The sequence below is a fragment of the Cricetulus griseus genome (assembly GCF_003668045.3).
Source record: "Cricetulus griseus strain 17A/GY chromosome 1 unlocalized genomic scaffold, alternate assembly CriGri-PICRH-1.0 chr1_0, whole genome shotgun sequence".
Lineage (NCBI taxonomy): Eukaryota > Metazoa > Chordata > Mammalia > Rodentia > Cricetidae > Cricetulus > Cricetulus griseus.
In genome coordinates this window covers 112,408,972-112,435,899 of record NW_023276806.1, presented here as the reverse complement: position 1 = coordinate 112,435,899, position 26,928 = coordinate 112,408,972, and the positions used below count along the sequence as shown (strand labels likewise).

The following is a 26,928-nucleotide window of genomic DNA, read 5'->3' as shown; positions in this document are numbered from 1 at the left end:
CCTTGAAAATGTAAACAATCAGCATTTCTCTTTTGAAAGAAAACTTTAGTAGAGTTAGGAGCCTGAAGGCAGCAGGCCTGGGCTATGACAACTAGTCATTGAAACTCACAAACCTACCCGATTCCCTACACCCCAGCATTCTCCTCCTAAAATTAGAATGAAAACAGTATCCAAACAAGAAAGGAGATGAAACTTCAGCTACCCTGTCAACACTCACTCAACTCTGGCTTGATGGGAATTTTCCTCAGAGTAAATGAAAACAAGACAATGTGAGGGAAGCTTTGAATGGAAACTCATTCTCTAAGCAGAAGTGGCACAGGCCTGCCTCGCTCACTTGTTAGGACATGGTCCAAGAATGGAATCATGCAAGAATTCTGAGTGCTTCTGAGAAAACTCCAAGGAAACAAGAGTCTTGTGACCTCAGTTTCTTCAAAACATGGAATTGGTCTTGGAATGTGTTTCCATGCTCCTCCCAGCAGATAGGAGTGAGTCTACTTCAGATCATTCATTACAATTGACTATTGTGATCTGTTTATACGCCTCTATGGTAAAGGTTTTCATCCTGTGTGGCCTGCCAATCATGTTCAGCTTGCCCTTGAGATTGTACACTCTACTCATGTGAATCTTCTTTTTTCTAATGTTATTTAATTAATATTTTTTTTCATTCACTCCTACTCTGTCTCCATTCAGAAAGGGGCAGGCCTCTCGTGAGCTTGAATCAAGCATCAATTCCTGAGTTCCTCCCCCTGAATCAAGGCTGGGTGAGGTAATGCAGCATGGGAAACAGGCTCCCAAAATCCAGCTGAGTGCCAGAGACAGATCCTTATTTCACTGCTGGGAGCCTTACAAACAGAAAAAGCTACACAACTGTCACACATAGGCAGAGGGCCTTGGTCAGTTCCATTTAGGCTTCCTAACTGTTGGTTCAGAGTCCATGAGATCCCTTGAGCTCAGGTCATTTGTCTCAGTGGGCTCCCCCATCATGACCTTGACACCGCCCCCCAGGCTCATACAATCCCTCCTCCCCTTTTCCAGTAGGACTCCTGGAGCTCTGCCCAGTGCTTGGCTGTGGATCTCTGCATCTGCTTCCATCAGTTACTGGATGAAGGCTCTCTGATGACAGTTAGGGTAGTCATCAATCTGATTACAGGAGAAGGGCAGTTCAGGCACCTTCTCCACTATTTGCTAGGAGTCTTAGCTGGGGTCATCTTCATGAATTCCTGAGGGTTTTCCTGGCACCAGGTGTTACGATAAATCTTTCCACCAAAAGCTGCTTGAGCCCCATCGCCACATGTGAGCTTTACGCCAGCCGCCAGCCCGAGTTAGGCCCAAATGAATACACAGAGAGACTTGTATTAGTTACAAAGCTGCTTGGCCAATGACTAGGATTCTCATCTGTTAGCTCAGTCTCAATTATCATACATCTATATATTTTATGAGACTTATCTTATCGGACGCCTTATTGATGTCCCTCCTTGCTGGTGAATCACATCCCACCACTGGAGCAGGAACCGGAAAAGAGAGCGACACTTCCTTTTTCCTCTTCTTAAATATGAGTCTCCTTGCTATGTCACTTCCTGCCTGGAACACCACTTCTCTACTAAATTTCCCAGAATCATCTTTGAGTCCTAGTCCGGCCTAACTTGCTGTCTCATTGGCCAAGCAAGTACTTTATTTAACAATCAAAAGATAAACATACACAGAAGTATTTCCCCCATCATCTCCTCTTTTCTGTCTAAATAAAAAGGGTAATTTATGTTTTATAATAACTGAAGAAAACTATAACCATAACTATCTGTCTTCAATTCCATCAAAGACCATAGAAGGATACTATATATAAACTCTAGAATTGACAGAGACATCTTGCTACCTGGACAGTCACCCAAAGTTCCTCTGTGATGTTGAGGCATCTATCTTCAGCCTATAGGCCATAGTGTTAGTCTAGCACACTTCTCCATTTCAACAGGAACCCTTCAGTCCTGTCTTGTTTTGTAAGTTTAGCAGTCACTTTCTTGTGGGTCCTACATGTACAGCAACAAACAGTCCAGGCAAGAGCAGTTTCTTGCCCAAATGGCTAATCTTGCCACGAAGAAATGAGTTTCTTCGATGCCCATCCTCCTTTCTGACATAATTGGTGTGCCAGGAGCAGTTGTGTCTCACTGCCAAGAAAAACCCTAAACCATTTAAATGCCATATTTCTGTAGGTCTTTGAAAGGTTTGAAGAATACCTATCTATCTTAAATACATCTCTATATCTAGAAAACCTAGCTAACCTAATTATAAATTCTGACTATTATAGGTAAAAGATCTGTATAAACACAATACCTAAACAAGAGGAGACATATACATATCACAAAATTGACCTTAAAGTTGTATCAATAAATGAAAATCTATACCAATGCAAAGTATTCATTCCTATATCCTATTCCCCTTTTTTTTCTTTAAAAGGAGATTGACTCTGCTCATTATCATTTATAACTAACCTCATTTAAATGAAAACAAACATTTATAAACAATATTTGGGAATATGGGTGTTGTTTTTTCTAAACTGCTTCCTGTTGATTGGGGACGATGTTCATATACTATAGGGATCATGATAAAACATAGAAACCTGACCAAGTCCTTGTTTTTGTATTCTGTAAGGCTGTATCGTCTCATCTTTAGGGTGTCTTGCTTGATCAAACCATATTAGTCTGGAAGGAATCTACAGCTTTTGATTTTCTGTGGAAATACAAGAAAAACCTTTATTTCTAAGTAGCCTGTCCTTAAACTCAAATCCTGAAGTTAGAGCATTTTTAAAATGTATAAGTTGGATTAATTTAGCAACATTTATAATTAAATGTATTTTAGTAGCAGTAAGTCCTTTCTCAGCAATCAAACAATTTAAAGACAACAATATGGCATATAGTATCTAGATTCTCTGTGTATTTTTTATCTTTATGTGGCTTTTTTATTTATTTTTACTTTTATTTGTTTCTTTTTTCCCCGAGACAGGGTTTCTCTGTGGAAATACATCTGCCTCTGCTTTCTTTAGCAAATCCTACCGGTGTGTGCCATCATAACCAGCTATTCTATTTATTTTTAAATGTAATGTAAACCTTTAGAGGTTTTTCTTTATCTGGATCTGTCTTTATCATCTCGGGAGTGTCGAGTCCAACGCCCTAGAGCGCCGAGATGGTGCGAGCATATGGAAGCTGTTCCAATGCCTCTCCACAGCCCGACAGGGCAGGCTGTGGCGGCAGGTTTTTTTCTTTCTCTGGAAACCTTGGTGCATGGGGTTATCCCACTTCTGACACCATTCTGTTACGATAAATCTTTCCACCAAAAGCTGCTTGAGCCCCACCGCCACATGTGAGCTTTATGCCAGCCGCCAGCCCGAGTTAGGCCCAAATGAATACACAGAGAGACTTGTATTAGTTACAAAGCTGCTTGCCAATGACTAGGATTCTCATCTGTTAGCTCAGTCTCAATTATCATACATCTATATATTTTATGAGACCTATCTTATCAGACGCCTTATTGGCGTCCCTCCTTGCTGGTGAATCACATCCCGCCACTGGAGCAGGAACGGGAAAAGAGAGCGACAACCAGGTTTCTCCCTAACCCTGAAATGCTCCCCTAACAAGACATCTCTTTCATTGCTCTCCCCCTCCCTGAACCCACCTCTGGCACCCAGCCCTCCCAACTGGCTCCCTCAAGTTCTCCTCCCCCCATCAACCCCACCCCTTCTCCAGATCTCTATTTCCCCTTCCCAGGGAAATCCATGCATCCCTCTTTGGGTCCTCCTTGTTACCTAGCCTCTCTGGGGCTGTGGATTGTAGGTTGGTTATCCTATACTTTACTCCTAATATCCACTTAAGAGTGAGTACATACCATGTTTGTCTTTCTGGGTCTGGGTTACAGACTATGCTATGAGCATAGTTGAGCAAGTATCCTTGTGCTATGATTGAGTATCCTTTTGGTGTATGCCCAAGATAGCTGGGTTGAGGTAGATGGATTCCCAGTTTTCTGAAAAATAGCCGTATTGATTCCCAAAGTGGCTGTTCAAGTTTGCACTCCCACCAGCAGTGGAGGAATGTTCCCCTCACTCCACATCCTCTCGTTAGTTTTTTTATCTTAGCCTTTCTGACAGATATGAGATGGTATCTCAGAGTTGTTTTGATTTGCATTTCCCTGATGACTAAGGATGTTAAACAATTCTTTAAATATATTTCAGACTCTCTCAACAGAGAGTCTTCTGTTGAGAATTCTTTGTTTAGATCTGCACCCCAATTTTAAATTGGATTATTTGGTAATTTGATGTCTAGTTTCTTGAATATATATATATATATATATATATATATATATATATATCAATATCAGCCCTCTGTCAGATGTGGCATTGGTGAATCTTTGCCCATTCTGTAGGCTGCCATTTTGTCTTATTGACAGATCCTTTGTCCACATGACAGAGGGTAGATAAGGAATATAATTTAAATGTAAGAGTTAGCTAGTAACAAGCCTGAGCATTTGTAATTAATATAAAGCCTCAGTGTGTTTATTTGGGAGTTGCTGGCAGGACAGAAACTTCTGCTTACAGAACTCACCTGAGCAGTATTCAAAATAGTTCTCAAGTGATCCTAACTATGCTTGTCCTTCAGTTTTGTTCCCAAAGCAAAATATAACAAGGTGGGCAGTCTTGTGTCATGGGAGTCCTTGATAAAAAGACTACTGTTTTTCTGTGAAGAACTCACTGTGAGCACTCATAACAGAACATAAACGTGCAAGCCTCTCCCCCTTTTAAGTAGACTTAATTTTAATTGCATTTATGGTGATTGGACAGATGACTCAGCAGTTAAGAGCACAGGCTGTTCTTCCAGGGGCCTGGGGTTCAATTCTCAGCACCCACATAACAGATCACAATTTTCTGTAATTCCAAACCATCTTCTGGCTTCTGTGGGCACCAGACACTCAAGTGGTACAGAGACATACATGCAGGGAAAATACCCAACACATAATAGTAAATTTAAATTACATGTATGTATGTGTGTGACCCCACACACTGTAACAATCATGTAAAGATCAGAGGACAACTTGTGGGAGCTGGTTCTCAGTTCTCACTTTCCACTACATGGAACCAAATTCAGATTTTCAGGCTAGTGACAAGTGCCTGGCCTGCTGAGTCATTTCAAGCCTTGAAGACTCTTTAAAGGGGTCTTAACATCATTAATAAAGGAAGAACTCTAATGCCCTTATGTTTTAGAGAATCCATTACCATGTTGCCTGAATTGGGTTAGGGAGTCCTTCAAAACACAGTAGTAACTACCAGAAGAAAATTAGAAACACTGAATGTCAGTCAGTTTTATTAATACTTTACAAATTTGAAGAAATGATTAACAAAACAAGTTTGTCAGGTTTTTTTTTAAGTCATACAAAAGAAAATAATGGAACAATATTGTTTTCAGACTTTTTACAAACAATTTCGTTTGGATGTGGGAGCCAAGTTTATTAAACTGAAAAAAATTTTAAAATGTCTTTGGAATCTAGAGCCTTAAAAAATAGCACATGAAAATACTGTTTTGAAGTTCAAGGTTCAAATAAATCATGCTTGTTTTATTCCTGCTCTTACAGATTTAATAACATTGGTAGGGACACATAACTTCTTGCATGGATTAGACACCAACGGTAACCTAAGTGTATAAACTAAAAATGGAAATGAATGAGCTAAATAAAGTATTACATTATTGAACTGCTTAACATGCAAGCTGTGTAAACTTCCTAGAAGGCAGGAAGCAGAGCTAAGAAAGACTGGTCCTCTTCATCATCCTCAAAAACTCTTCCTCATTAATCTCTCCATCCCCATCACGATCTGCTTCATCTAGCATTTCCTGTAACACAAAACATAACATGATAGACTGAAACCATTAAAAATGTATAATGGTGGAAACCCAACAGGAATTTTTTGTTTTTACTGTGTAAATACAGCAAAGTTACATAAAACCATGTAAAATTATATGCACATTGTAATTATAAACAAAACCATTTACCTGCAATTCATCTTCTGTTAAGTTTTCCCCTAGTTCCTTGGCAACCCTCTTGATATTATTTAGTGATATGCTGCCAGTAGCATCATCATCAAATAATTTAAAAGCCTTCAGTATTTCTTCCTTCTCATCTTTTTCACTCTTTAGAAAAGAAAAATGTCATTGGTTTTTTTGTTTGTACTTGTTCTAGCAAGCTGAACTTAGATCTATTAATTCTAGAGCTCTCTGTGCATACTTGTAGCAAGAGTCAGAGTTCTCAGCCTCATGCCCTTTTAACAACTATTTCAACATGCTCACACCTGCCCTTGAGGTACATAAGACAGCAAGCTCTAAGAGCCAGGGGTATTCTCAGGGACAGTGGCAAAGCAGGCACTCAGTGATTGCTGGGTATAGGGCTTCAGGTTTGTGCTTCTTCCACCTTGCCAGATGTCAGTATGTCCTGACAACACGTCTCTACAGTCTTTACCACTCTGAAGACTTCTGTTCCTTCAGTGCTATCATATCCCAGCCACCCTTAGCTATTTCTCCATGAAATTCCTCCAGTTCCTCCATGAAATCTCTACACCCCAGGCCCAACCATGTACAAGGCTCTGAAGGCATTTCTTTGAAAAGTAGAGTGACTATACCATTTTCACACTCATAATGGCAAAAAAATCTTCAAAACCAATAGTGCCAGTCCCTTTGTCGATTTCCACTGTCATTTGTCTAACTTCGTCTTTCTTTGGCTCAAATCCTAAGGCCCGCATTGCAATCTGCAACAAGAAGGGAATATATTTTAATATGCCATGATCTCATTTTGAACTTTTAAATCACTAATAGCCTCTTGTTCTCTAACACCATCTGAGTATAGAGCCAATCCTACTGTGACAGAGTATGTAATCTTCATAATTCTGGGTCTTGACTTACCCATCAACCAAGGGCACAACTAAAATGTTAAAAGATAGTGTATTGTTTACTCAGGGTGGTATATGTGCATACCTTTCAGAATGTTAAAGATGTAAAAGGATATATAGTGGCTGTGGGCAAGCCTAGTGGTAGAGCCCTGGGTCCCATCCCCACAAACCCCCCCACACACACACACACAATGTGGTTTTTCAAATGTCTTAGAAATAATTTCAGAACCTTCAATTCTTTCACATCTATGGTTCCAGACCCATCAACATCGAACAAGTCAAAGGCCTCTTTTATTTCTTGTTTTTGGACATCATTCAACTCAACTTTTGCTGCTTTTTTCTTCCACTGCTCTAAAGTTGTTTGATGGCTGGATGCCTGCAATAAGTATACATGTGAGTGAAAAACTGTATTACTAGAATTCACAAATTCAAGTATCCCATTTCCTTCTATAGAACGAACTCATTCCCCGTTGTTAATGCTTTTGGTTACTACTATCTTTTTTTCCACCTGCCTTTTGAGACAGGGTCTTCCTATGGAGCCCCAACTGGCCTGCAACTCTCAGTCCTCCTGCCTCAGCCTCCTGAGTATGACTATTAATCTCTTGATTGAAAGTGTGTTGTTATTTTTTCCCTTAGATTTTCCTCATAAAACCAGTGTCTTTGAAGAAAGAAGCAGCTAAGGAAGATGGCATAGAACTGTGTGTTGTGTCAGAATGCAGTTAGTCTATGTAGTTAGTCTTGGTTTATCAGAGAAGTATTAACTTAAGGAATGTGTGCTTTTCATATGTGTATCACAGTGCATGCTGGGGGGAATGCTTACTAGAACACAATTGCTCTCTCCCATTCTCCACGAGCAAAAGAAGAGCAAAAGTGAAAAACCATGGTTTTGGTGAACAGTTACTCCACAGATCTGCATGAAAATGTTTGGCTTACTGTGTGGAAGATGAAGGTCCTCTCTGTTGTTTGCTTCTGTCTGTCACCAAGCTGGGCTGTGGATCTAAGTTGCCTGCTTTATATTAGTTATTGGCTGAGGTCGCTATGGATTCTTGGCTCTGGAGCTGCAAATTTTGATGCGTGGTCTTCCTAGACACTAGCGCAGCCATCTGAGTCTGCATTTTCTCAGCAAGAAGTCAGTGATCCCTTAGTTGTGAGTGGCCTGAATTGATGGACCCTGACCATCAGAACTGAGTCAGTGGCCCTTCCAGAGAAAGAGTTACTGACTCTCTAATCATCAGTGGCTAATCAGGTGCCCAGCTTCCTGTCAGCAGCTGAGTTGGTGGTCCCCTGACCCTCAGTGGTTGAGTCAGTGGCCCCTTCCAGTCAGCCGCTGAGTTGATAGCCGGCTGGCTGTAGGTGGCCCGCAGTTGAAGGCCTCTGTCGCCTTCTTGCATCCCTATCTTGAAGGTCCTCAGTTTGGACACGGATCCCCGAGGCTCCAGGGTGGTATCTTTATATAGACCCTCCCTCATAGACCGCTAGCGTCGATGGATAAAGGGAAAGGGAGACCCATCTCTGTCTCCTGGCTTAGTCACTAAAGGTATCCAGGGATCCTGACACGAAAGTCGGCAAATTGGGGCAAACACCTAGGTCCCACAGCACTCACCATGTTCCCAACCCTCTCCCCCGCCCGAGGCCGCGCCTCTCAACAGCTGCCCTCCCCTTCCTGGCTGGAGCTCGGGGCGGGCGGTTGCTAAGGCCACGCTCGGAGAACAAGCCCGCCCACCAGCTTCCGTGATTGATGGCCATTTCACCCAATGGAAGAAAGGACTGCTCTGACTGCGCGCAAGTTGCGGCCGGGCTAGCTGGGTCCTGGCGCTGCGTGGAGCGGCTCGCGGTGAGGAGGTTCGAGGGCCCCGCTGGCCGGAAGGGCAGGAGGGGTAGGAGCGAGAGCTGTCTCCTCAGACCATCCCCACTAGACCAACCGTCCTGCGGCCTTCCCGCCTCAGAGCCGCTCGAGGGCGGCGTGAAGCCCGAGGTGCTGCGTCGCGCTCGCAGACGGGGCGGAGGTGGGGGTTGCTCACCGCACGGTGTCCTCGCGGGGCGGAAGGTCCCTGTGGAGCGAGGATGGCTTGAGCCACTGGCTTCCTCCTAGGCAGCAAGAATGCAAAGCAGTCGTTTCCTAGTGTAGTGAGTAAAGCACGGCACATTCCCAAAGCCGCCGCCTCACCTCGCAGACACGTTGTAGTCCTTAAATCTCCTTAGGCTCCTGGAACAGGTAAGTTTATCCTTGCATTAGAAGCCGTTTTTCATGTCTTCAGTTTCCCAATGGGAATACAGATGATGCAAATTCAAAATATTTTGTGAAGTAGTGTTAAATCATTTAGCTATAATCTATTTATTTTTCAGGCAGCTCTGGCTGTCCTGGAACTCACTATGTAGACCAATTCCTCAGTTTGAGCACCGATCCCTGAGGCTCAAACTCAAGAGATCCACCTGCCACTAAGCCCATGTATGTATGTGTGTATATATATATATATATATATATATATATATATATATATATTTCAGATTCTAATATCTAGACGTTGTTTAGGATACGCCAGTCTTGAAAAGTGACTGTTGCTATTCTGTACATAAAACTTTAATAATAGCTAGCGAGATAGTAAAACCGTACACATTATTAAATTACCAAATTTATCCAGTGCATTCTACATGTCACACCGTGGCAGCTACTGGTGAGCTTGGAAGAAACTTAGTAAAAAGCAAATGTTTGATTTGGGGCACTTGACCATTTAGTTATGTTTTTTTTTTCAGTGATAATTCTAATTGTCATTTGAAGGAGGAGCAATTAAAAATTTAAAAGCAATTAAAGTGCCCCAACTAAGGGTCCAATGGTACTTGGAAGAGGAATAGTAACAACATCTCATTGCTTCTTTAATGTTTGTACTCAAATCGGGACAAGGTGGCCCTCAACAGGTATCTGTTGAATGCCTATAAGATGTCAGGTAGTGTTCTAGATACTTGGGATGTTTCAGTGACTAAAATTGTCATCTGGATAATTTTTTTCAACAGAAAATGATGGTCTGTAACTTAATAAAAGTACTGTGCTCATTTTGTGAAGTTTCAGAGGATAAAAAGAAAGTAGAGCAGATAAACAGTATCTAGCATCTGGAAGGAAAAGGGGTTTGTGGTTTGTAATAGGTTGAGCAGGGTAGACCTCCCTGAAAAGGAAATTTGGGGAAGTATTTAAAGATTGTTATGGCAGTAGATTTCTTGGAGTAGAGCATCCTAGAAAGAGGGACATGTACAAGTACTGAGGTAGGGAGCGTGCCCTGCATTTTCTAAAAGCACAAAGTAGGCCTGAGCAAAGCAGAATAAACAAGTCAGGAAGGAAGAATTTTGTGGGTTTTAGGATATCATGGTATTTACTTGGAGTGAGTTGGGGAGACTGTAAGATTCTGAGCATAGACACGAGAGGGAGTGACTCGCTTTTGTGAAAGCTCCTACTGCCAGACAAAGGAATGAAGACTTCTGAGAGGCTTCTGAGCATTGGAGTGGTGCAGCTTAGGTTATCTTGTCAGATGTACACTGGAGGTGAACAAACTTGATTCTGATGATAAAAATTCTAGTTATATCCATGAAGAAATATAACTGCTGGAAAGCATATCTAAGTGTTCTAACCTGAATATTTACCCAAGATAAGTTATGATCTTTGAAAAGAAAACTTCTGAAATCAACATCCCAATTAAGTAATCTGACTCTGCCCTCCCATTGCAGATAAAAAGTTAAGGAAACATTATTGGGACAAGCAACGACATTGACCTGTTTACCGAAAGTGCTGTGCCAGGTACTGCAAAACAAAAATCGGGTTGTGTTAGGACAATGCCGATAACAGTTACCAAAGGTATTTAATCACTTTTGAAATTACCCATTTTCCTATCCTCTTCACTGTCATTGCCTCTTTTATACCCAACCTCTTAGAAATTGAGGCATTCTTACTTTGAGTTTGTATCAGTGACTAGCCCATTGCAACCTCTTCAAAACCATTTAGGAATTCTTCCAAAGTTAGGAATGCTAAGACAGTTATTACTCAAACTTGAAGTAGATTCTTCAGCTGTTAAAAGATCTCTTTTGAGTATTAATTTTCATATCTGTTTCATATGACTTTTTCCTTGTAGATGGCTGAAATCCATCGTTTGTCTAGAAAAACCTTTTGTAATGTAATTCAATACAGACTGAATTTGAAATACCTATGGGTTTTTCCTATTGTTCCAGGTTGTGTTCCACTCACAGAGAGTGGTGTCTTTTAGTTTAATTATGATCTAGGAGGGAGACCATACTCAGAATTCTCATCACAGCCCCCACCCTCTGTAAAAGACATAGACATCTGCAAGTCAAGGGTCTCCACAGGGCTCAGAAGAGGGCAGAGGGTCTGAAAGAGGGAAATGAAGATGCTAAAGGAGAGAGAATAAGTTAGGGTCGAAGTGAAGCAAAATGTAGTTGATGCATTAATTAATACTATAAACTTGGGCAGTGGTTACACAGAGGTTTTACCTTTTTATGTAAAGTTAGGAGATTTTGTAATTTTTTTTTTTTTTTTTTTGAAATTTTGGGGCAGGGTTTCTCTGTGTAGCCCTAGCTGTCCTGGAACTATCTCTATAGGCCAGGCTAGCCTTTCACTCACAGAGATCCACCTGCCTCTTCCTGAGTGCTGGGATTAAAGGCATGTGTCATCACCGCCTGGCTAATGTTAGGAAATTTTGCACATGTTAATTATCATGCTTGATTTTCCACAAATAGATTAATTATTTTAGTATCAACCTTATATTTTTGTTGTTGATTGTATTTGTGATGTGTGTCAAGCATCTCATCTCATACAAGGTAAACTCAAATTTTGCTAGCCGTGGAAAATAGCCAGACTTTTAAACTTCACAATTATTTCTCCATCAACTAGATATTTGTGAAGGGAGAAATAGACCACTTTCTCCAAAAAATCAGCCTGTGGCAAATTATAAATATAAATGTAAAGAAGAGAACAGTATTTAAAACAGAAATTTCCTGGCTTCAGCACTTAACAGACAGTTACAGTTTTGCAACAATATGGTGTTGGCATAAAATGATTACATCCTCTAATGCAATTACATTGACAGCCCAGAAATAAACCCATTTTGTATAGCAAGTTCAATCTTGATAAAGATACTAAGAACATATAAGAGAAAGACTAGTTCATTTAACAGGAGGTGCAGAGACAGCTAGATAGCCACATGCAAAAGGACCTCCACCTCACACCATACGTAAAAGTTAGTCTCAAATCAATCAGTAAACTAAATAATGTATAGAATTCTGAAGAAAACACTGGGTAATAAATGTATGATTTGGCAATGCATTCTGCATGTACCACCAAGAGCATGAGCAACAGCACCAACAAATGTTAAATTTTACCAAAACTAAAAATTTTTATGAATCAAAATGCATTATCAAAACAGAAAAGACAGCCTATAGAACAATAGATTGTACTTGCAAATCAAATAGGGTAGCCCCTCAGCATCCATAGGGGAATGGTTTGATGACTCCACTATGGAAACTAAAGTCTACACATACATAAGTGCTTTACATAAAATGGTGGAATATTTAAATCTAGCCTACACACATGCTTAGGTATATATTATCCTTAAAATTACTATAATAATAAACTAAGAAAATGTAAATGCTAGGTTCATAGTTGTTATTATACATTGCTTAAGGAATGATGATAGAATATATGTTACATATTCAAAACAGATGCAGAGTTCATTTTTGTGTTTTTCAAATATTGTCTTATCAGTGGTTGGTTGGATCTGTGAGTGTGAGAATTGGCTGTTTCATAAGAGTTTACTATCTGAAAGGAGTAAAGAATACTTACAACTCAACCACATAAACCTTTAATAACCCACTCTTAAAATAGGCAGAAAACTTCAATAGATATTTCTCCAAAGAAGATATACAAATGTCCAGTTAGGCCCATAAAGACATGCTTAGATCATTAGTCATTAGGAAAATGGAAGTCAAAAAATGATGGGCTATCTTTTCACATCTCCTAGGGTGATTATAATTTTACAAAAGCAAAACATTAATGTTGAATGTACTAGTGACTGAATAGTGCGTTCTCTATCTCTCTCTCTCTCTCTCTCTCTCTCTCTCTCTCTCTCTCTCTCTCTCTCTCTCACACACACACACACACACACACACACACACACACATACACACACAATCAATTCATATCTACCCAGAATGTGATTTTATTGGAAAGTAGTCTTTGTAGATGGAATTAGTTAAGATGAAGTCATACTGGATTAGGGTAGGCCGTAAGTTCAATAACTGGTGTTGTAATTAACAAAAAGGACAATTGAAACAGGCAAAGATTAAAGTTATGCAACTAAAAGACAAAGAATGCCAGAAGCAACTAGGAATTGGAAGAGAAAAAAAGGATCCTTCCCTAGAGCCCTGAGAGGAAGCACTGCCCTGCAACATCATCATCTGGAGAATATGAAGATGTATTGTTTGAGCCTCCTGACAGTTGTAATTTTGAGTAGCAGCCCTGGAGAACTAACGCAGTAAGAATGTGGAGAAATCAAAACCTTTGTTCATTGCTACTGGCAATGCTCTACTGTTTGGGAAGACATCTGGGTAGTTCCCTAAGCTAAACATAGAATAACCATATGGTCCAGGAATTTTACTTCTAGATTTATAGCTAAAATATGTGGAAGTAGGTTCAGAAATGTACTTTTACAGAAATGTTCACAGCAGCACAAAGACAGAAGCTCAGTAGCTAAAAGGTGGAAACAACCTAAATGTCTAGCAGTAGACAGATATATAAAATGTGGTACCTACCTAGGAATATTATTCCACTAAGAAAAACAGTGAATTATTGTTAAATAATAAGTCTGAAAGAACTCTAAAAATAAGCTAAATAAAATGTAGAAAGATCTAAATAAAATGTAGAAAGATCATGTATTTCATGATTTCATTTATATAAAATACCAAGAATAGGTCAAAACAGATTAAAAGCAAATTAGCAATTACCATTTACAGAAAGAAACAGAGTTACTGCTTAGTAGAGTAGCTTTCAGGTTTTCTTTCATGGCTGTTAAATCTTTGGAGCAAGGTAGAGGTGGTTACATAACATTGTGAACGTGCTAAATCTAAATTGTATTCTTTAAATTAAAATCACTTCATTTCATCAAGATTAGTAGCCTTACAAGGTTAGTAAGAAGAAGTCAAAGAGAGGCAGAGGATTTGAGGATATGATGCATGGAGTGAGTGAAGCCATTGATAAGTAGAACTTAAAGTTTAGTGGGGAGATGGTATTGCAGGAGGAGGACAGAAAAGTAAGACCAGACAGATGTCACCTCCCAAGGCAGTAGTTTCATTATAGATGGTTTTTCATTTAAAAAGTACCATTGTTAGCCGGGTGTGGTGGCACACACCTTTAATCCTAGCTCTAATCCCAGCACTCAGGAGGCAGAGGCAGGAAGATCTCTATAAATTCAAGGCCAATCTGGTCTTCAGAGTGAGTTCCAAAGACAGCCAGGGCTACACAGAGAAACCCAGTCTCAAAAAACAAACAACAACAACAACAAAAAAAAAAGAATAAGAAAGTACCATTATTTGAAAGCTTTTTAGTATTGAAGTAATAGTCTTTCTCTTGGTGGTATTCATTTTGGATGTGACTTCTAAAATATTATCTTGAATAATTTTAATTGCCCTTGGATCTCCCTTTAAATAGAACCTTTTTTTCCTTCATAATGTAATCAATACCCAAATCTTTGTCCCCATTGTCTGACTTCATTTTTCTTAGACGATGAAGTGGCTGCTCTACTTCAGTCTGGTATTTAGCTGGTCAGTCCAAACTTACCAGAATGGTAATATATCTGAACACACAAAACTGTGTGCTAGGAACTGTTCTGAGCACTGTATTCCTCATACTAGCTGTGAAGTAGCCTATGTATTAGTCTCATTTTCCAGATGTGTAAAGTGAAGAGCTACCCACCTGTTAGCAGTGGAACAAAGTTGAAGCCCAGGCTTCTAGACTCAGAAGTACAAGCTTTCAAGCACTACAGGTCATTCTTAATCTCAACACGAGTGATTCCCATTGTAGGAGAGCATGAAATGTCCTCAATCCAACTCCTCCTCTGCTGGAGCCTTAGGTCCTTCTGCTCCTTTCCATGTATGCTATATTCCCATAATACCAGGCTTCTTGTACAACTCCTATTTTTGCTTTTCTTTTTCTTTTTCTTTTTTTAACATATTTGTACATTCACTACCACTCCTTCAGCTTGCTAGCTCAGCTTGCGCAGTTACTCTGCAGATGACATGATGGAATACTCCTGTAATTCCAGCACTCTCTAGGTGGAGACAGGGTGGTCACAGATTTAAGACTATCCTGAGCTATATTGTAAGATCCTGTCTCAAAAAAATCACAGCACAAGTATGTTTCAGGTCTCATTCTTCAGATTACCTTCTGGAAACCTTCTTGTTGCCTCGTGCTCCTCTCCATTTCCTCTGCCTTGTGGAGTGGTCAACCCTCTCTACACCACCCTGTCCCCCATGCCTTTATGTTACTCTTGTGTATCATCACACTGATCATAGTAATTGAAACTTTATCCAAAAGTGTGAGCTGTGTTTTCTTCATTTGTCATCATCAGTCACCCAGTAAAGTTTCAAGTATTTATTTATTTGCAGGTAATTACTTGTGATGGCTTGCAGAGTCATAAACAAAAGAAGACACTTGGGACTTCAACAACTTTCATCATTCGCACAAACCGGAAGGAGTTTCCTAGGCCCAGTAAAAGCCACCAAGTTTATTACAGATGCAGAGTGTCATGAAAGTTTGTTAATCAGCTCAACAGTCAGGCTTCTTGAAGGTTTGGATTTAACCTGTGCTGTGGGGCAGCTTCTCAATGAAGCAGTTCAAGCACAGAGTGGCACATATAGAATTGGAACCAGCACTCTCTTGTTTCTTGTTGGTGCATGGAGTAGAGCTGTTGAAGAATGTCTTCATCTGGGTGTTCCCACTCCAGTAATAGTGTCAGTAATGACCGAAGGCTTGAGTTCTTGCATTGAAGCAGTAGTTTCCCTTCAAGTACCCATATACAATGTGTTTGACCACATGGACAGCACAAGTACAGTTGATGTCAGCTTGTGTCCTTTTCTACAAGTCCCTTCAGATCCTGGGTTGTTAAAGGAAAAGCATGATTTCAAAGATGCTACGTCTCAGTTATTGTCCACTTACGGTCTTTCTGGGAGACATGCAGAATCACCCAAATTCTTCAAAACTCAGGCTAAGGTTGAAACAGAAAAAAAAACGCCACAAGCTCTGCAAAATAGCCTATATACATATTCCTTCTGCAGAAAGTCAGCATTAATTCACAGTAGGCATTTTAACAGGACAGATAATAGCCACTGGATAAACAGACCCAATGGATTTCTAGAACAATATGGATCGACTCCCAGAACTTCTGGATGTAATAATTTGGTGGAGTTAGCAGTTGGCTTGAGCCATGGAGACCACAGCAGCATGACATTGGCAGAGGCAGCTGTGCGGCTGCAGTGGCAGAGTGTGTTTCTGCAGCAAGCCAACTGTAAGGCACCATTTATGTTTGATATTTCAAGACTCCTCACTTGCTGTCTCCCGGGCTTACCGGAAACTTTTTCTTGTGTTTGTTTAGGATATGTCACTGCTGTACCCATGTCTAGTATTGCTCTGATAAAGGAATTGCAGCATCAGTCTTTCCGGATGATTCTCATCGAGGGTGATCTCACAGAGAGTTACCGCCACCTGGGATTTAATAAGTCCGTAAATATTAAGACCAAGTTAGATAGTGGGAAACCTCCAGAAGATAGTGCAGAAGAACTGTGGACTAAAAGTGTGTTGCAGGTGTTAATCCAGTTCAATGTGAATCTCGTCCTGGTACAAGGAAATGTATCTGAATACTTAACTGAGAGATGCATACACAGTAAGCGGCTGGTAATTGGTTCAGTAAATGGCAGTGTGCTGCAAGCGTTTGCAGAGGCTACAAGAGCAGTGCCAGTAACCTATATTACACAAGTGAATGAAGACTGTGTGGGCAGCAAGGTCTCTGTGACCTTCTGGACAAGTCCTCACGATATTAACAGGAGCAACAGAATGGCAATCTTGTTAAAAACAGAAGGAATTAATTTGATTACAGTAGTACTCACTAGCCCAGTGAGTGCTCAGATGGAAACCAAGGAAGACAGGTTTTGGTCTTGTGTATATCGTTTATATCATGCCCTAAAAGAGAAGAAGGTCTTCCTTGGAGGTGGTGCTGTTGAATTTTTATGTCTTAGCCATCTTCAAATTCTTGCTGAGAAATCTTTAAATAAAGAAAATCATGCTTGTTCAGGATGGCTTCCTGATTCTTCCTCTTGGATGGCCTCATCTCTGTCAGTCTACAGACCTACTGTGTTGAAGTACCTGGCAAGTGGGTGGCATGAATACCTGTCAGCTGTCATGTTTAACACTGCCACTCACCCATCGGCAATGGAAGCCAGCACATTCATTCAATATCATGTACAAAATGCTACCAACTCTGGCTCTCCTTCATCTTATATCTTGAGTAAATGTAGTAAACTAAGTAGTGGACTTTTTCATTCCGGTATTTCAGATAACCCGGAGGTAGTTCCAAGAGTTTATGATACTGTTACACCAAAGACTGAAGCATGGCGCCGAGCATTGGATTTAGTGCTCTTAGTGCTTCAGACAGACAGTGAAATAATTACTGGACTTGTCCACACACAGATAAATTCACAGGAATTAGATGGAGTTTTATTTTTATAGGGTTAGTTAAATCTTTGGGAAATAAGCAATATCATATTAATAAATTTTAAAGTATGTGTGTATATGTGTGTGCACATGCCCAAGGAGGTGGATCTCTTGGAGCTGTAATTATAGGTTTATAGATAGACACCCAACATGGGTGCTGGGCACCCAACTATGCAAAAGCAGCAATCACTCTTAATCTTTTAGCCATTTCTCCAGCCCTAATAAATGTTTATAGTCAAATCATAGTTTCTGAATTACTAGTGATTGCCAAGAATGAGTTGATGTCTATCAATAACTGAAATTCTGGAATTTACCCTTCTTATAAGCTAACAAATTAGCCTGTTATTGTTTTCAGAAGCAAAGAACTATTGCCGTTTGCAGCAGAATCTGCATTCAAAGTGTTGTGTTGGTTTTGTCAGTTCCTTGACCTGTGTGTCCCACAAGAGCAGCACAGAGGGCCAGTGGCAGGACCTGAAACAATGGGTGTTCTCTTGTAAAACAAACACTGAACTTGTGATATTTACTACTTGAGCATAAACAAACCCACTTATTTGTCCAACGGGAGTGATTACATCCTTCAACATTGCTTAAGTCAAACCAGCCATGGACATGGACTAGATAAAGGTTGTCCAAGGCCTTATATTCTTTACATGTACAATAAGTATAGAGATGCTGTCTCAGTTGCTTCTCTATTGCTATAATAAGACTGTGACCAAGGCAACTTATAAAAGAACGTTTAATTGGGTTTATGGTTTCAGAGGGGTAGAGCCTGTGATGGCAGAGCAAAGGCATGGTGGCAGTAATATCTGAGAGCTTGAATCTTGATTCACTAGTAGGAGGTGGGAGGTTGTGGTGGGGGGATGGTGCAAGTCTTCAAACCTCAAAGACCTCACCCATTGTAACACACCTCCAACAAGGCCGGCCACACCTCCTAGGCCATCCCAAATAGTTCCACCACGCCTGCCTTCTTTCCATTATTCTTCAAGCACATCTTTAGAGGAATGTCTTGGTCCTTTTTTTTTTGTCTTTCCTTTTCAATCCCTACAACCAATGTAGTCATTATTAACATTTAGGAGATGGTTTTCCAAGGCTTCTTAAATGTGTATGTCTGTGTAAATACATTTTGACCCCAAAGTGGCATCATTGGACATACCACCAAATTGTCTACTTCTGTAGATTAATCTATTCAGCAATTTACCTAATATTCTAAGAAGAGTTCAGTGGTGTTACCATCATACTCACCACCACCTATTTATGTGGGGTTCTCCACCTTACAGCCAGTTCCCATGTGGAAGATAGTAACAAGTCTTTCTGTCCCACCAGCCTGCTCCCAGATGATGACATGGAGACTTATTAGCTGTAAGAGCTCAGCCTATAGCTTAGGCTTGTTCCTAACTCTTATAATTTAAATTAACTCATGAATATTAATCTGTTCTGTCATGTGGCATTGCCTCTCTTCCATCTTGCACCTCTTGTTTCTTCTCTGTGTTCCCTGGCTTCACCTGTGTGCCTATATTCCTCCTCCTCTCCCTTTCTCTCCCTGGAAATTCCTCCTATACCTCCTGCCTAGTTATTGGCTGGTCAGCCTTGTATTACACCACTCACAGCAAATACATTCACACAGTGTACAAATATCCCACAACAGAAGATGAAGAAAGATCTTTGCAACTTTAAGACTTTGTTACAGTCGAGTAAAGGCTGTTAATTCTCCCAGGCTCGTATATACATAACTCATCTGGACTTTATCTTGGTAAACTATATGAATTAAGAACCTAAACTTTTTCTAAGTAAGTGTTACCCACAGTGTTAAGTTTTATCACTCATTCTGGTAATTTTTAGCAATGAGAAGGAAATACTAGGGGCGTGGAAGCTCATATTCTCATTTCTATTTTTTTTAGCTGGGGATTCATAGTGTTCAGCAGCACAGCACAAAACAATGCAGTGTGTTAATGAAATGTTAACAAAGCAGAAACATAAAGGCAGCACCTCTTAGCAAAAGCCTCTTCTTGTGTTGCACTTGGTTATTCTCCTAAAATTGTACTTGGAACACTTGATTCCATTGATCTTTACTTTGCTTAAAAAAAAAAAAAAACACTAGCGAGGCCTTCTTTCCTTTGACCTGTAGGTGGCAGAGTTCCTCTCTGTGATTCCCCAAATTTTCAGATCATATTTAAAACCCTCAAAATGAAAGATTGTTTCAGAGCAGGGTAACACCAGTCTGCAGGGCATTTCCTGCACAGGGGGCTCTGTGGGCAGTTCTTTCTTTGTTCTCTGCTCTAGAGGCCTTCCTCTGCTGTTACCAAGCATTGGCTTGGGAAAGTGATTCTAGTTCTCTCAAACTACTCCCAGGCCTTTAAATGACAGTTGAATAGCATGATCTCCAGCTCTAATGTTGGTGATTTAGTTATAGTAAAGCTCATTTAAAGGGATAAATATGTAGCTTTATTTTTCTTAAATAAAGCCAGACTTGAAAGTGTGAGTGAACTTAATGCTGACAGATTTGAAGGCTCGGGGGGCTGAACTTGGGACTTCTGAAAGAGCCAGAAGTACTCTTAACTGCTAAGACATATCTGCCCCTCCAGCAGGTACTGAATAACTGCATGATATATTCTTTACTATAAAATGGGCTTTTGTGTTAAATGGTTTTGCCTAGCTGTAGGCAAAACCTTCTGAGCATGGTTAGGCAGAGCTCAGTTATGATGGTTAGCAGGTTAGATTCTTAAATGCATACAAAGCTGCCAGTTGCCATAGTTCGTGGAAATGTAACCCACTGTAAGGTAAGGACATCCATACTGTGTAAAGAGCTAAACCTTACCCTTACTCCCATAGTAGAAAATGACAGGGCAGAGTGCCAGCTCTGACTTCCACGTGTCTGTATTAGTCAAAATGTGAAGTTGTGCCTATTAGTCTGCAATACCTCATTTAATTTGTTTCAGACTATTCTGATGTTTGTTTGCCTTTTCTGGATTTTTTTTCCCAGTCTTTCTTGGTAATTGCATTAGAAAAAATTCCAATATGTCTATCCGGTGTTCTGAAAAAAATAAAAAAACCTTTATGCACAGTCTATGAATTAAAGAAAATTGAGACACTCCTGACCTAGCAACTGTGTCTTGATGCCCCCAAACAGGTAGAACCCTTTCCTGTGTTGAGCAGGGGTAGAAAAAGCTACTTCCTAATAGGTTTCTACTTTGGAATAAATGCCAAATTAGAACTAAGACAAGCTAGGTGTAATAGTACAATCCCAGCTCTCTGAAGGCTGAGGCAGGGGACATATGGGCTATATGGAAAGATCTTGTATCCAAGAAAAAAAATGATATAATACATTTTCCTTTATCTCTTGATCAAATAAAATAATCACAGGTTTCCAAAGTGTCTCAAGAATAAGGATCTGGTAAGATGTCTGTCAAACTAAGGAGCCCCAGACCCAGAACCTGACTCTTGAACTGGAGCCTCCTGGTCAGGTAGGGTTTCTGCAGCAGTTCACACTTAACTGTGCAGCAGGGTTACCTGAGGAGCTTTGACAGCTGCTCATGTGCCATTGCTTTTCTTATTCTAGGGAGAGGATACACACCATTGATTTGGGGATTTTGTTTTTGTTTGCTTTTAAGACAGGGTCTTGGGTATCCAAGGCTTTTTAAACTTTGATGAGTAGGTATGGATGACCTCAAACTAATCTTCCTGTCTCCCACTCCCACTAAGTGCTGGGAGTGTAGATTAAGTCTCAAATTTATCTGACCAGCTGCCATAAGATCCTAAAAGAGAACTGATTTTGCAGAGCAGGCTGTTTATCTGAGTTCAAAGAGACATTCTGCAACCTTCTCTGTCAAACATTCCAATATCACATGTTATCTACTATGAAAAGTTGCCCTCATGTCTCATGAAACTTGTTGTGTTATACGTTAAGGTGGAATTTTGGTCAGTGTCTCCTTTGTTATCACAGGAAGGTTGAATTTCTTTTAACCATCTCGTCTTTCCAAAGCACAAATCATGAATATTTGGGCAAAATGATCTCAAAGTTAGTTCGTCTTGTACCCAACACTGGGTAAGGAGTCAGACTAGGCAGCTTCTAGAACTTGTCTTACTTTCCTAGTTTCTTCCACCCCAAGACAGCTACTAACCCGGTCTAGCCCTTGGCTGAGAAATGAAATTATAAAAATGGTATTAGTGTGTTTATTAAGATACTTTACATATACTATAGCATTCTCCAGTTTAAAAGCACAGTTGAGTGGCTTTTGGCACATCTAATGTTCAACAACCACCATCAATCCGTCTCCCTCCTCACCCCCTGGAAGCTCGTACTTATTAACAGGTGGCCATCATTACTGGGCACTCTTCTAGGTGTTTTTGCCCAGCCTGAGGCTAGTGCACTCCACATGCTGTGTCAGCAGCCAACGTGTTTCAGAGAAAGCCTACAGAGCCCAGAGAAGGTTTTTCTAATTGTGCTTCCAAACAAAATGCCAATGGTTTTTGATTCGTTGATTGGTTTTGTTGTTGTTGTTTGGGTTTGTTTAGATGCTTTTTTCTTCTTTTTGTTACACACTAGTCTTCGCCACAGACAGAGGAAAAAGGTACTGCTGTGAGGCTAAGGATGTGGCTCAGTTGGCAGAGAGCTTATCTGGTATATATGAAGTTCTGGTTTCCATTTCTACTTGTGTCTACTTCTTCAATTCTATAAATCAAAACAAGATAAAACTTGGTGATCTTTGGATTCCAATATCAGATATATGGCTTATTTCTCTCATTGCTGTGACCAAAAAGGCCTGACAAGAAGTATTTTGAGGGAGGGTTTGATTCGGCTCTACCAAGGTGGGGAAAATACAGTGGAGTTCATAGTGGTGGTGTAGGTGGCTGGAACTCATACCTTGCTGACTAACAACCAGAGATACTGGCTAGTGGTGGGGTGAAGTTGTAACCCTGCAGGCTGACTTCCCAACCAACTCACTTCCTCCAGATATGTTCCGTGTCCTAAAGGTTCCACAGCCTCCCAAAGAGCACTACCACCAGGGACCAAGTGTTAACAGACAAGCCTGTGAGGGCATCTCACATCCATAAAACATGGGTTTTTGCTGTAGAAACTCACAGCAAACTTTGTTGTGATTTAGTAGTATTAAACCACAAACTAATTTCCCCTAAGTGTGCTTTATTTTTATTTCTTTTATCTTATTGCCAATACCTTTTCCCACTTACTGCTAATTCAACAGTCCCACACTCTATCCGCCTCTTTCTTCACTGATTGCTTTTCCAGACGGTGTGACTGGTTCTTTCTACTTCCTTTCTTCTGTGCTTCAGGGTTTCCCGATTTAATACCGCCTTTTATATTTCTCTAGCTCTCCCGACATTCCTAAAACCTCCAGTTTCCAGAAATGACTATGATACTGAGTTCTGGAAAATAACTTCCTTCTACGGATGTATTTGTGAGCTAACAGTATGCTTCAGCATTGTTCAGTACTGACTCCTGCTTCCATCTGTGGAGCTGAATCTACTTAGCATTGCCTCTGATTTCATAATCTATCTTAAATGCAATCCATTCCCTTTGAAATGTCATGAGTTTCCAGAACTCTTTATTCTGTTAACAGCTTGTATACTATACCTTTATATTGTTATATGTAAGTTTTTATTTATTTGGTAAAAAAGCATGGCAATTTAAAACTTGCTCTGTTCCCCCTGTCCAGGATATTAACATAAGAACTAATGATATTAACTTTTTCTACCTGTTAATTGTTTCAATAGTTTTACCATTGATTGACAAAACTGTCAAATTTTTATTAATGATACATTTTTATTTTCATTTAAGGAAAACAAAATCACATAGAGAAGAGTACATCTTGTTTCTCAGATGCATGTAATGGATCAGATTGCCCCTGGTAGCCAGCCATACTTTTCTAGCTAAAAGAAACTATATTTCCTTCTTTAATCTCCCTACTTTACAGGTAAGAAAACTCAGGCTAGAAAAATCTGTAATTCCTAATTGGGTCATTTTTATCCACATTTTTGTATCCCTTAATTGTATCTTTATCTTTTTCTCTAAGGAATATTAATATGTTAACATATGTCTAACATGAGTAGCCTGAGGTTTTCTTAAACTTTTCTGTTATTTAAAACTTTTTAGCAAAGTGCTTCTCTTTTGGTACCAGTTGTTCAAGCTAAGCACATAAGTACTCTATAATATAATATTAACCTTCCTAATGTTCTGTATTTAAACACAGATCTTTGGCAGACCGAGTGTTTGTGAGTGAAAGAAGACAACAAAACCAGAGCATGTCAGATGACCACAAACACAGGGAGTAGTATCTTGTGTCTAATGCATAGAGCCCTGATTCTCAACCTCTGGGTAGCGACCCCTTTAGGAGCCACATATCACATATCCTGCACATCATATATTTAAGTTATTTGTAACAGTAGCAAAAAAAAAAAGAGTAATGAGGAGCTGTATTAAAGAGTTGAAGCCTAGGAACGTTGAAAACCCCAGCCCTAGAGGAATCTTAGAAGTAATTCCAGAAAACACACATAAACATGCGTAAGGAGAAAGCCAACATCTGAAATTGGCCTATTTCTCTATTGCTGGGCTATTTCAGTAATCCCAGGTTTGTTCTTTTCGTTCTGGTTCACAAAAAGAAAACTGTTTTACACTCTACTTGGCCTCTCTCCTGCTGCTTTCCTGGTGTATATTACTTCGAGAGAATTGAATAGTGCCAGAGTTCGAAAGCTATTGTTTGGTTGGGAAATATGCATAAAAAAGACCCAGCACAACATCAGCTCTGGGGCATCGGCTCATCTACACCCATATTCTGTTTAAGTATGGAAGAACTAAAGTGGGGTGCAAATAATGCATACCTCTAAGGAGTCAGACCAAGTTTGACGAACAGATGTTTTAATAGGAAAATACTCACGCAGCTAATCAGTCCTCTAAACCAGGGGAACTATGGAACAGAGAGAGAGCCGCCTGCGTGAGACCCTCATATTTAAGGTCTTGCTATGTTGCTACGTCACTGACCACGCCCTAGTGTGCCTGGCCTGCATCACCTGTGCCATCCCCCAAAAGGGCGTGGCTAACATTTCCCCTACAAAGAACAAAGCCAGTGTTCTCTTGCTTGTAATACTTTTTCCTGTAAAAGTCCTTTGGTTTTGTTTTATTGTTGTTTTCCTCAAGTCTTGCCATTTTGATCTCTTCAACTTTAAAAATCCATCAGTGTAATCTTACACAGAGTCCACACTGGAGGAAGCCTTGACACGATATAATGGCTCATATGTAAGAATTGGTTTAAAACATTTTTGGTTATGCTTTGGCATTCCTTAAGCCATCAGGAAGGCATTCTGGAAAGGCTGGGGTTGTGGTTATCAAGATCTCACCTTCTAGATGGCTCTGCTTTCTACTCTTGGTTTTTTGCTTTACTGCCTGCCTTGAATGGGATGTAAAGGGTGAGGGACTCTCCAGGAAATGAGATAAAGATGTTTAAAGACCACATAACAATAAAATGAAATACACATTTTCCATCTGGATATTATATAATCTGATAGCCAGATTTTCTGTTAGTAACCCATGCTCATCTGCTTAATATTTGCTATGTGAAAATCAATACTCTTGAAAAATCATTGGCAACATTTAAATAAAATGTAAAATGCATAGTATTCTCATATTTTAAACAAAAAGTTATTTTTATGGGCAGTTTTAATAATACCTTTAAATTTCTTAAATACCAGAACTTCTCTCTCTCTTTTGAAAATTCTCATTAAAAAGAACAGTTTGGGGACTGGGGAGATGGCTCTGTGGGTAAAGTGTTTGCTGTGCAAGCATGAGGACCTGAATTTGGATCCTTGGCACCCACGTAAAAGCTGAGCATGGTGTACATCTAACCCCAGTGCGGTGCTGGGGGAAAGGGGAGGGGCCACAGAGAGGGACCTGGGAGTCTCTGGCCACCCAGCCTAGCTAATCAGTGAAATCCAGGTTCAATGAAAGACCCTGTCTCAAAAAATAAGGTAGAGAGGAGTAGAGGAAGGGAGCATATGGCCTACCAGCCTCCACATACTCATGCACACAGGGACTTGTACACATGAAATAAAAATCACAAAACAAAGGCCAGTTTATCTTAAAATATGCTTCATAGGAGAGATAGAAAATCAGTATTGTGTGATTGATATAAAACCTCTGCATTCCTGTTCATCAGTTGTTGAACTGAACGTGTGTCAGCGATGCTAGCAGAAAATAGTCTAGAAGTTTGGGGGTCTTTAAAATAGACTTTTACTGAAAGCACAATTTGTTACTATTACTAAGGATTGTACATAATAAGCTAGAAAATATGCTGTATGTTACTTTTTAAAGTGGAGGTTTGAACTTTAAAGTTACAATACTTGATAAAAAATAAAACTCAGATTCCTGGAGGACAACTAAATTTGAGCTAAAGTTAAAAGAAAAAAATCCGATTCTCCTAGTGATGATAAATGGAGCTGCTGGAGGCCAAATTGGTATTGATAGTCAGCCTCAGTCTTCAAATAATGTGTGGTGTGGGTGTTAATTCAGTTCTTCAAATATGTGTGAAAGGTGTTTGTGAGAATATTAATCTTGCCCGCCCCCCTCTCCCACACTTAGGTTCCCTGTGTCCTGTGTACTTGAGGGTATTTCCTGATTCAATTACCTTCACCAGTGTGTCTCACAGTGACCTGAGTAGCCAGTTATGTAGAGGAAGAGGGTTATCAAGTTAATCAAGACGTTGCTTCCAAGAACTTGCAGGGTAGTGATGAAAATAAATAACTGAAACAGAAAGCTAGAATAGAATAGAAACCACAAGACCTTGGTGTGGGAGTTCAAGATGATGTCATTTTGTTGGAGAAGTGGAAAAACTCCGACAGATAAAGTATTGTTTAGTATGGACTCTGCAGGAGGCAGAAGTTGGGATACAAGTGGCAGAAAAATTGTGAGGCTTGGTGGGAAATCTGTATCATGGGCAATGACTATGGCTCCCAAGCATAGAAGAGTTACAAACAGTCCCTCTATTCAGCTGCAGTGTTAAAAGTGGCAAGTAACTGGCGGGCAGGAAGGGTGGGAGGAGTCAGAGATGTAGTGAAGCCCACTGTAGAGAGCTCCCCTTTATTCAGAAGACAGTGCAGATCCCTTGGGAAACCTTTAGCAGACAAATTCTTTGAAGGGATTGCTGCTCAGACATCATTTGGCTACAGACTGGCTAGCAGGTATATATATGCATCACCCAGAGAGTCAGGGCAGGGAATAGAAAGCTAAAAGGGCCCTCCAGCT

The 26,928-nt window shown here is 40.2% G+C and overlaps 2 protein-coding genes across 6 annotated transcripts; one reads left to right on the top strand and one right to left on the bottom strand.

The window, feature by feature from the left end:
• Nucleotides 1–5,325: 5,325 nt before the first annotated feature.
• Centrin-2 (centrin-4) lies at nucleotides 5,326–9,093 on the bottom strand. Of its 2 annotated transcripts, none has more exons than XM_027391964.2 (5): nucleotides 8,938–9,093; nucleotides 7,146–7,292; nucleotides 6,650–6,775; nucleotides 6,027–6,164; nucleotides 5,326–5,867 (listed from the first exon to the last, which is right to left on the bottom strand). In XM_027391964.2, the coding sequence occupies exons 1-5, from the start codon at nucleotides 9,061–9,063 to the stop codon at nucleotides 5,778–5,780; spliced, it is 627 nt and encodes a 208-aa protein (XP_027247765.1). In that variant the 5' UTR covers nucleotides 9,064–9,093; the 3' UTR covers nucleotides 5,326–5,777. The 2 variants fall into 2 exon arrangements, with proteins under 2 accessions (XP_027247765.1, XP_027247766.1); XM_027391965.2 differs by lacking the exon at nucleotides 8,938–9,093 and adding an exon at nucleotides 8,520–8,654.
• Nucleotides 8,997–19,770, top strand: Bbs12 (Bardet-Biedl syndrome 12). 4 transcript variants are annotated; one of them, XM_027391963.2, is made up of 3 exons: nucleotides 8,997–9,131; nucleotides 10,634–10,703; nucleotides 15,578–19,770. In XM_027391963.2, exon 3 carries the CDS (start codon nucleotides 15,591–15,593, stop codon nucleotides 17,691–17,693), a length of 2,103 nt encoding a protein of 700 aa, XP_027247764.1. In that variant the 5' UTR covers nucleotides 8,997–9,131; nucleotides 10,634–10,703; nucleotides 15,578–15,590; the 3' UTR covers nucleotides 17,694–19,770. The 4 variants fall into 4 exon arrangements, with proteins under 4 accessions (XP_027247764.1, XP_027247763.1, XP_035307106.1 ...); XM_027391962.2 differs by having other exon boundaries at nucleotides 10,634–10,760; XM_035451215.1 differs by lacking the exon at nucleotides 10,634–10,703 and having other exon boundaries at nucleotides 9,002–9,131.
• The last annotated feature ends 7,158 nt before the right edge of the window (nucleotides 19,771–26,928 follow it).